Here is an 11,300-nt window from a genome sequence, read left to right as displayed (position 1 = left end):
AAGTTTTTGAAGAAAAGGTGGTATATATAGAAATCAACTATGTATTATGTTTGTGAAGAAGTTGGATGAATTTATTGTTCTATAGTCTACACGTATTCCTAATTTTAAATGAATTAGAATGGATTTTTGGCTAATAGACATCATTTAAAACAATTTTTTTCACTAATTTAATACTAAGCGAATATATATTCTACAAACTGAATATATGTGTTTTCAATGTTTTGTTTGTTGAATTTTTACAATTTTTAAGATTTTTAATAAAATAATAATATTTATAAAACATAATTGTAAAATAATATTTTGTAATATTTTAGTTATAGAATATATGTGATTTTTAAGCATGACATTATCTAAAAATTAAAACGTTATACTATTAGTTATGGCAATAAATGTACAAATTTTGGATTTTAATCCATCATATACTATTATATTTAAAATTTAAATATCATAATAAATTTGTTGATTACTGAAAATTAAAAATATTAAAGGAGTGTCGCTTGTATTATTAGTACACGGATGTACTAATAAAATAAGTGTCATTTATGAAATTTGTAGATATTATTTATAGTTTTGCTAGGAAATATTTAAGCAAATATCAATTTAATAAAAAAATTCACAAATATTATCAAAATACGTGTCAATTGCACAATACAAAGATGAATATTATTCGAAACGGTTATAAAGCAGTGGATATAATTTTTTAGATAGTTCCTTTGAATTATAATGGCAACATTCTAAAATTTAAAATCCTCCCAAAAGCACAAGTTATTAATTTGAGGTCCTCCCAAAAATAGAAGTTATTGAATTACAAATTCTATTTGCTAGAATACATATTTATAAAAATGCGTAATAGTATTTATTTAACTTTACAGCGACTTTCTTGAATATTTTACGGGTTAAATATCAAAGTGGTCACTCAACTGAATGTCATATATCAGTTTAATCATCAAACTTAATGGAGTATCATTTGGATCACTAAAATAATAATAAATATCAAACAGATACCTCAAAATATGTGCTTGAGAATTAAAATTTATTTTATGGAGTTCTAAACATTTTTTTAAATCTTATTACAACCAAATGAAAAGTTATGAATTCATAGTATTTTAGATGATTTTTTGAGATTTTTAAATATTTATCTACTAATTATTTTTATTTAAATAAAGCAAATGACTACAAAATTAAAAATAAATAGTAGATAAATTTTAAAAAATCTTATTATATTATAGAAAATACTAGAAATCATACATTTTCATTTGGTTGTAATAGGATTCAAGAAAAAATATATAGAACTCCAGAAAATAAATTTAAATTCTCGAGCACATATTTTGAGTTATATGTATGATATTTATTATGACTTTAGTGATTCAAATGATACCCCGTTAACTTTGATGATTAAACTGATATATGACCTTCGGTTGAGTGATCATTTTGATATTTAACCCATTATTTTACCATAAATTAGAAAATTCAATCTTTGTTATAAAAATTGATTACTTTCAATAAATAATCTAAAAATCGGTTTAAAATATTTGACCCGATGTGATAAATCATTAATAAATTATTTAATTTTAAAAAAATCATTGGATAACTGATGAACCGATGATCAAAACTGTAAACATGAATCCAATTATCAAACGTGTTGGGTAATTCTTTTCCTCCTCAACGAACTCAAATATAATTTTCTCCGTTTGAGCCGTAAACCAAAACAACAAGCGATCTAAAAAAGGATGCAAACTTCCCCTGGATGGATTGAGGTCGCCATCGCAAACAAACTTTGACAATGACAAAAGGTGGGGGTAATTGATGTCGATTATCATTCAGATGCTTCAACTTGAATCATATATCATCATCATCATCATCATCATGTTTTTCCTGTAAAGTCAACTCTCCTCCCCCTTTCTTTCATTTCCCCACGCACTACCTTATTTTCCCCACCCGTGCACCCTTTGACTACCTGACGCCTCTTCTATCATGCGCAAATGCTGTAGCTACAGACCTACACTGTATTTTAACACCACCAAACTGTACTAGTACTAGATTACTCTATAATTTCCTCATATCGTACTTCCAAATTTAAGATTTTTAGTGTACTGTGCACTTAAATCTGTTCATGATAATAGGGTTATAACCAAGAAAAAAATATTATTTTAACAAGTTTATTAGCTCATGGGGAATAAAAATATATTGTATCCATTATATTGCGATCGGAGAATTTTTTTTATTTTAACGAGTTTATTATTTTATCGATATTTAACTGTAGTAGAAATTTAATTGTAGTAGAGTACGAGGCCTGCAATAAAATTATGTAATTTAGGAATTTTTTTTGCGCCATGTTTCCCTCGAATTTTTTAGGTGAGGAAGAGAAGAGATGGAAAAGAAAGTAATTAAAATTTCAAAAGAATAATTATGATTTACTTACTTTCTTAGGAGTTTAAAATTTTAAATAGCTGAATTGAGTGGCTAAAAATCTAGTCGTGAGGGACTAAATTAAGGTAAAAAAATTAAGTTTGAATTATTATAGAATAATATTTTGTTAAAGTGGAATTTTAGCGGTAGAGGTCTTTATTCATAAAAATTGTTCTAAAATTGATATATATATATACACGTTTCAAAATTAAAAAAAATCAAGATATAATTTTAAGATTTTTTTATGTTAAGATTTTAAATGTCGGACTATATAAATTGTAAGATTTTTTTTTGAGTTTATAGAAACTAAACTTATAAAAAAAATTAAGATATAAAAATATTAAGTATAAATAATTATAGGTTTGTTTTTTTTAAATGGGGCTAAAAGTATAATACAATATTAGTAAATATTTATAATTACTGTAGCTCTAGTGGAGGCTATAATACCCTTTAATCTCCATAGCTAATTAGTTTAAGGGAAGTATATAGACTGTCAAGGAGAAGACGGGTGGTGTCCTCGTTTTCCTTTTCATTCTCTTTTTTAAAATAAGAAATTAGGAAGAAAGCATATAAAAAATTACTGTTAGCCTTCTACTTAGTAAAACTATGTTACTTACTTTTACCTTCGCTTACTTTCGTGACTTACTAAATTTGGGATATTATTACTTATCAATTTATTGCACTCATTTGATATCATAAATGTTGACTATTACGCAAATTATTAGTATTATTTGCATTTAATATAACTGTGGAATGATTATAAATCTTTGAGTATTCTATGTCAAAGTAAACTGCTTTCGAGTAAAGGGACCACAAGGAAAATAATATAAATTAAATTTAAAGAGTATGAGGAGCTGTTTCTCTTCGTTAGATCTTCCACTACAATTTCTTTTATTATTACGTAATAGAGAAACCTGTGGTGCTTATTGCTTTGCACGAGAGAATTGAGAATGTCCTGAAAACACTCCACCTCCATTCATATAGTACAAAGTACACGAATATACAAAACTATATCTTATATTTAATTGTCATAGCGCAAGGTTAAACACGTATATCTCCAACGGTTATGATCCGAAAATTCAAATTTGGATCACCAACTGATTCAAATATTGATCCAAATTTCTGACCAACTCCAACAGTTTGATTCAAATATTTGATCCAAATTAAGTTTTAATATAATAATATACAAATATCATATTAAACAATTTTATCTTAAATTTATCATTTAATTATTATTAACAATTTATATAACATTTTATAAATTAATTAAATCAAAAAAAATTAATACACATAAAAATATTAAAATTGTGCACTTAATTCACGAAAAACACATTTATTGCAATAATTAACATACAAAATATCATTGTAACACACTAATTTTCCGAATTAGTATATTCTTTCCACAAATGCTCAAATAATGCATCTCTAAGTGCAATATGTGTCTCTTTATTTTTATTTTTTAAATTTTAATGAAATTATGTTTTCTCATTATTTTAAGTTTTATTTTAAAAATAAATTTTGTTAACTATTAATTATATTATATTATTAATTATATAATTAAATAATCAAAAATCAATTTAAAATCTCGTAAATTACAAATAACAAACCATTATTTTATATTAAATCAAGTGATCCAAATTTGGATCAGTGAACAATAGTGATCCAACACTGATCCAAATTTGGATCACTGTTGTAATGGAATTTGGGGTAATCTGCCCCAAATTTGGATTTTTGGATTACTGTTGGATTTGCCCTTAGAGCATCTCTGATGCGTTGTGTTAGTGTATAATGATCAGCTAAATTGGACTTATAAGACATTATCTAAAATTTATTGACCAAGACATTTTGTTTCGATATTATTATCTATATTTGTTGACTATAATTTAAAAATAATATGTTATTAATATTTTCAATATAAATTGAATATATCACTTTAATATGATAATAACTGATAATCTTCGTACAGTTTTCTTAGGATCGGTGTGAGTGAGGTTGACTATAATTATATGAAAAGGGTGACTATGGTTGGAGTATGATTTTTTGAAAAGATTGATTATATTTTTTTATTTTTATATGCCAACTCAGTCTTTAGCTAATGGCTCTTTATGGTTGAAGATGCTCTTGTATATTTTCTTTCTTTTTGAGATTAATTCTAGTTTATTTCCCAATTTTGTTAGAATAGATATACTCAATTAAGCGTACTTAATTATTTTATATTTATATTAGGAAGGTGGGAAAGGAGGTAATTGGTAATTTATTATTTTTCATTAGTACTACATCATGAATGGTTCCGGTGAAATACAAAATTATTTCTTCAACAATTTTTCTAGGATTAATTTTAAATTTACGAAAAGATTTGTATAAAATTTGTAGATAGAACATGTCATGCCTCTCTATATATAGGATAGAGTAGACACACTTTGACACAACTCTTGTACTATCAAAAACAAATTGACTTTAGTAATATTCTCAAAAAACTAAAGGGCCATCACTATCTATCACTTATTTGACTTTGTGAAATCAAAGTGCCTCGATTTTCAATGGAGAATTTGCCTTCTGGTTACCGCCCCAACGTTGGGGTCTGTCTCATCAACTCCGATTATCAGGTTACATCTTCTTATTTCTTTCATCACTCTGGAGTATGATTGATTGTCTTCATGTCTTGTCTAACCTTATATTCATTCATCTTTTACATGTTAATCTACTCTCTTTTACTGTTGGACTTAAAAAATATATCTACTCTGTCTCACTTATAGCTAGGAGCTTCAAGCTTGTAAATGTTTTCTTTTATACGGGAGAGTAACGTGTACGTAGACCTTATCTCGAATCTAAATTTGAAGCGGAGAGATTGTCTCCGGTGAGAAATATTTGCATGTAAATTTCTAACGGCGAGGATATTTTTTATTTATGATTAGAAAGATTGTTGTGTATGTAATCTGTTTTTGTTGTTACTGCGTGTAGAGTTTTTTGTTATTTCTGCTAATAGTTTTAATTTGGATCAACTGATGCAAATTTTTTGATTTCAACATGCCTTGCAGTTTAAATTTCTGGATAAGTGTGACAGAGAATTTTTTTACTGATTTCCAGCTGTTTATATGTGTTACTGCAAACATGCTACTCCGGTTGAACAAGCCGGGAAATTAGTTTTGTACTTCCATTAAAGTTTGCAGATGTAAAGAAGATTAGAAATGACTGTGAATTAAGAGGCGTAGCCGCATTAAATCGTGTACACTGAACTTATAATTGTGGTAAAAGGGGGATTGGAAGCTCAACTAATTACTAACTATGGATGTAGAGGTGTAGCTACATTAAATCGTGTGGCGACAATTAACTCAACTAAACTTATAGTTGTATACGGAAAAGAGAGGATTGCAAACTCATCTAATCACTAACTATTGATTTAGAGCCGTAGCTGCATTAAAGACGGAAACTCAACTTATTACGGCATTAAAGCGTGTAATGACAATGACCCAACTTAATTTATAATTATTTATGAATATTACTTATATTAAATATATCTTAGATCAAGATTTATACAAAATTATCTTTTAAATATTCTCAATTATTTTAGTGTGAAAAATCCTACATTTAATTAGTTTATCAAATGTTTCGAATTTTTGATCCCACTAGAACCGGTACTTGACTGTTGTATGAGACATCTTCATTCAGAGAGAAACATGGCCTCTCCATTTTATAAATTTGATTGATCTGTTTTTTCATTCATGTTTAGGCGAGGACTGAGGTTGAGCATCCTGGTCCTTTCTTAGCAATGTGGATGTCAAATAATAAGATTACAGTGTCTGACATTCAGTATTTTTTTTTCTTTTAAACTTTAAAGCCTATGAGTTAATTATATAGGTCTCCAACAATATTGCAGGTATTTGTGGCTTCTAGATTGAATGTTCCAGGAGCATGGCAGATGCCTCAGGTATGATACACAATTTATTTATGTTAACGTAAATCTCAGTTTCTGATGTATGGTTGATTGTCACATTAATTGAAAAAGTTTATTGGAAAATATTGAATGGGCAGTACAAGTAAGATCCGCAACAGCTTTCATCACACTGCAGTTCCGTAACCATGTATATACCTTTTAAAATTTTTTGCTGTGTTTAAACAGAATTAAAGATTGAATTATTGAAATCTATTACCTTGGAAGTTGGAACATTCCAAACACGTTGAGTAACATTCTGAAATTATTCATCAGTCGTCAGATGATGACCTTTGTAGTAACTTCCCTTTACAGAAAAATCCTGATGTGGCTAAAAGAAAATTTAATACTGGTGACGAAACAAAATAAAAATACGTCTAAAAATTTGTTGTTTGAAGCTCATGTCATGCATAGAAAATAAAATTTGTAGATTCTCATCTTTCAGCTTTTCATTGTAGGGTGGAATTGAAGATGGCGAGCAGCCAATTGCTGCTGCAATTAGGGAATTGCGTGAAGAAACTGGAATAGTATCAGTTGAAGTTATTGCTGAGGTTTGTATATCATGCTCTGTTATTTTTACTTTTAATAAGACACAGTCATAAGTTTGCGACACAAAGGTTTTATGCTACCTCAGCAGTAAGTTTAATACGTAGGATTATTGTGGCCGTTACTTGAACTTTTTTTGATTCGTAATCCAATAACACTGACAATTAACCAAGACTCTAAGAAGGAACATACTTTATTGTTCTTTCAAACCCCTGCATACCTAATGAGAGTGTGGACTGACAGGTGCCAAATTGGCTAACTTACGACTTTCCACCAGCTGTAAAAGCAAAAGTTAATCGTCTCTGGGAAGGAGGTGAATGGCATGGACAGGCACAGAAGTGGTGAGTTCTTCGTGTACACATATATCCTCCTCTTGAAATATTTTTGAATGCTACTGAACTGCCATTTTTTTAAGTATTTCTAGAATTTGTAATTACCTAATTGTGAAGTCTGAAATGGACTTTCTGTGCTTTACTTTTGTAATGATAAAAGATTTCAAATTGACAGGTTCCTTATGCGACTAATAAAGGATGAAAGCGAGATTAACTTAGCTAATGGTGAAGCAGATCCAGAATTTTCAGAGTGGAAATGGGCAAACCCCGAAGATGTAATTGAGCAGGTATGTTCCAAGCTAGACAAGTCCACAATAACAATGGTTTTTTTAAGACAGGCTTAACATGGGTATAAATGAACAGGCAGTGGATTACAAGAGGCCAACATATGAAGAAGTTATGAGAAATTTCAGGTCTCACTTAGGCGTAAACAGAACCCCTGCTAAATGCCAGTCAACAAAATGGTGAATTGTGATCTCCTGAGATGCAAATGTGATCATGTTACCAATAGATTTTCTGTTGCTTGTGAATGGATATGTCCTTTAGATATCTAAGTACAATTGTTGAATTTATTAAGATGCTTATCTGAAAGTTCAATCCTATATGACAGACGTGATAAGAGTTTTGGGTTATGATTGATCAGCTGAGTTAGAATGCGATAATTTCACATAGATTTTGTTAATTTCTGGCAACCTTCATGATTGGTTTTTTAAAGCGTTATTTTAGTTCCAGTCCTACCAAAAAAAAATTGAATTCAATTTGACAATATTTGAATAATTAATTCTACTAAAGTATCAAATTATTCTTCTATAACAGTATTAGCAAGACTATACAAGTTTTTCTATTTTATAATTTTCTAATTATTTCAAGTGAGTTAAGTTTTACGAAAATCACCGAGATATTATGAATCATATCTTATGCAAGTAAAAATTTGGATAAGAATAATATTACATAGAATATTATAAAACTTATTATATTACAAATCATGTACTATGAAGATCGCTATTTTATTAAAAACATGGAAATCCTATATATTATGCAAGTAGAACATTTTATCATACAAACATGTTCAACTTTGGGAACATAGAAAATCAGCTTGCACACCATGTGTTCAACTTGTTTTTTATAAATAATTTTTGATATTTTCTAGTTCAAAAAAAAAAAAATTCTTTTTTAATATTTTCGATAAAATAATAACTTTATAAAACATATTATGTAATATAATATATTTTGTAATATTTTGATTGCATATATAGATCTCCCTAAGCTTTAGGTGATCTCCCTAATGTATCGTTTTTGTCAGTTTTAAGTACATGATTAGTGTGTTCAAGTCCTTGAACTTTTGACAAAATTAAAATTCGACCTTCAATATTATGCGTTTCAATCAAAGCCGAACTCAGCTATGTAATTAAAACCCAAGTTCAAATATGATCACGTATGACTCGAACAAAGTTAAAAAATTGCAACAAAGTTAACCTACAAATTAAGAAAACACCTCGTCCCTATATAGAAAATGATAACTACTCTTGCCATTGTTCTGTCAGCATGCTGAGAATATCATCCAAACAAGGTCCTAGTTTCCCTCATCATTCCATCCTAGCATTGTGGACACTTAAAAGACCATATCAAACTTGAATCACAAACCCTAAAACCCTAAAATCCAACCTTATGGATAATCTTAGAGATGTTACAATGAAGCTCTTTCAAACTGTAGACTCTGAGCATAAAAGCTCAATTCATGCACACATCAACAGCTTCTTATCTGGTTTTAAAACTCCTGATCATCCTCCATATGCTGCGGTATTCATTTTTATCTTTCTGCATACATATAATGTTCATGCTGCAATATGTGTCTGTCAAAAGAATTTCTTATAATTCTATGTTTATCAATTCTTGATTCTGTTTTTTTACTCTATGTTTTACTTTTCAGAATTTAGATTGATTTATACTAATGGTATGCTAAGTCTTTATTGTTTTGAGAAATTATGTTTACCCAAATCACTATTATTTTTTTCCGGGTCATCTTATTAGAATTTTTTTGTTGGTGATGTGCATCTGGTGTCACACATTACTCTGTGCCTGGTTTAATTGTGTTTCTTTGTTTTCCCCTAGTGTGAGTGTGACCCAGTGATGCATCTCATCCAGCAAGCGCAATGCGCTCCCTTTTGCCTTATTGTCATGATATAAGTATATTGAATATGAGTGGTTGAAGTGCTTGAAAGGGCCTTTTTCCCTGTATTGTAATATTATGGGCTGATCTGGTATTATTGTCAATTTTACGACGACTCAAATTTGGAAATGTATTAACTATTTGATTGGTCAACTGGTAAATAATATTGATCACTTAGTCCTTAGAAGAGGTGATAATACGCCACTGTGGTTGCTTCCTAAGAGAACCAATTTTACAAGAATAACCGCTAAATTGCAATTAGCTACCATATTCTCAGGGTTTATTATGATTAAATAGCGCCTCAGTGTTTATTTTATCAATATCTTTCTCTTTTTAGTCTGTCTTGTATGTTCCATTTCAATATTTTTTCCTGATGATCGTTTATTATGTTGATTGATTATTTAGATGATACATAGGGCGATTGAAGAGTTAAATGAGAAAAGAGGTTCAAGTGAAGAGTCAATATCTCAGTACATCAAAAAGGAGTATAAGGACCTGCCATTAGCTCACAATTCATTGTTGAAACATCATTTAGGTGAGTTGTGCAACTCTGATGAAATTCTTGTGACTAGGAAACATTTATATTTGCTTCCTGACACCAACTCTACACTGGAGCTTAAGAGCAAGAAGAAGGTCAGGGATAGGATAAGTAAGAAAGACAAGGAGTCTGATAGGCCAAACAGGAAGAGGACTAAAAGGGGCAGGGGTAGGACCGGTGAGAAAGATAATGGGCCTGATAAGCATGGGAAAACACACAGCGAGGCAAAGTGGGGAACTGATACGTGCAGCAAAGAGAAAGAAACTCAAGTTATTGAGTCACTTCAACAAGTTGAAATATATCCCCAGGAGAATATGGAGATAGATTATCATGTTAACTGTTCCCAGAAAACTACAGAAGTTGCAGCTTCCTGCCAAGGACTGTGCTCAGACAATAAAGCAAAGAGTGACGAAGTCCTAGAAAATATCTCCGACTCAGGTGCATATGAATAAAACATATTTAAGTATTGAAAACAACAAACATAAATCCTTAGTTGGCAAAAGTGGTGCATCTCAGGCAAACTTACAGATTGGCTGATTTAGCTCATCATTAGCTTTATAGCAGAAAAAGCAAGTACAAAAACAACCCCTTCTGGATGGAGTTCTATAAATAACCAGTAGCTTTGAAGGACTTCATAGTTGAAAAAAGTGTGCATCTTAGCATTGCTTGGAGCCATATATTAGCCTGCAGTAAGCTAAAAAATACTCATCCTGTACATAGAGCTACCTTGAAGTTATAATGAAGAGATTAACAGTAATTGAAAGGAGCGGAAGTTGAACTCTTATCTAGCAGGCAGCTAAAATTGATGATTCAGATATGCGTAGGCTATAACTGGTGAGTCTTCTAAGAAAATTGCTATACTTTTGTAAGAAATTTACAATATCTACAAATTCTTCTCAGAGTTTACAAAATTATAGTAAGCAATTCTGTATTGACTGACGAAGTAAAACTACATCTATTTATAGGAGCCATAATAATTAACATTGCTTGCTGGCTACATTCCCCTTCTTGTTTCAGCGCTTGTAGAGATTTATTTTATGTTAGCAAAATGTAAACCAATTAATATTCATCATCTTTTGTATTGTACTATTAGTAATTACTAACCACTTTCAGATCAGTGGTTCTAATGCTGTATTAGGCAGAAAAAGATCTCCAAATTGTTATATTGTGCACTGTTGAAAGTGGAAAATAGCTACTATACCATTTGTTTTAAGCACTGTTTTAAAGTTTCTTTGGATATATGCATGCATGTATAACCAAATCTAATTTTTTTTTTACTAGAGCAAGTTAAACTAGAATGACATTTGTATTGTTGCAAGTTTTAAATCATTTAGACTGGTCTTGTAGTTTTCATGGTTTACTTGGCTATTGCAG

The 11,300-nt window shown here is 29.8% G+C and overlaps 2 protein-coding genes across 2 annotated transcripts; both read left to right on the top strand.

The window, feature by feature from the left end:
• Window positions 1-4,829: 4,829 nt before the first annotated feature.
• LOC141674428 (nudix hydrolase 25-like) lies at window positions 4,830-7,900 on the top strand. Its single transcript, XM_074481136.1, has 6 exons — window positions 4,830-5,015; window positions 6,287-6,337; window positions 6,799-6,891; window positions 7,130-7,227; window positions 7,394-7,505; window positions 7,582-7,900. The coding sequence occupies exons 1-6, from the start codon at window positions 4,950-4,952 to the stop codon at window positions 7,684-7,686; spliced, it is 525 nt and encodes a 174-aa protein (XP_074337237.1). The 5' UTR covers window positions 4,830-4,949; the 3' UTR covers window positions 7,687-7,900.
• A 773-nt stretch (window positions 7,901-8,673) lies between these two features.
• LOC141723465 (uncharacterized) lies at window positions 8,674-10,995 on the top strand. Its single transcript, XM_074525286.1, has 2 exons — window positions 8,674-9,018; window positions 9,794-10,995. Exons 1-2 carry the CDS (start codon window positions 8,887-8,889, stop codon window positions 10,376-10,378), a joined length of 717 nt encoding a protein of 238 aa, XP_074381387.1. The 5' UTR covers window positions 8,674-8,886; the 3' UTR covers window positions 10,379-10,995.
• Window positions 10,996-11,300: the final 305 nt, after the last annotated feature.

This window comes from Apium graveolens, chromosome 1, assembly GCF_009905375.1.
Source record: "Apium graveolens cultivar Ventura chromosome 1, ASM990537v1, whole genome shotgun sequence".
NCBI classification, from domain to species: Eukaryota; Viridiplantae; Streptophyta; class Magnoliopsida; order Apiales; family Apiaceae; genus Apium; species Apium graveolens.
This window is presented reverse-complemented; position numbering and strand designations above follow the sequence as displayed.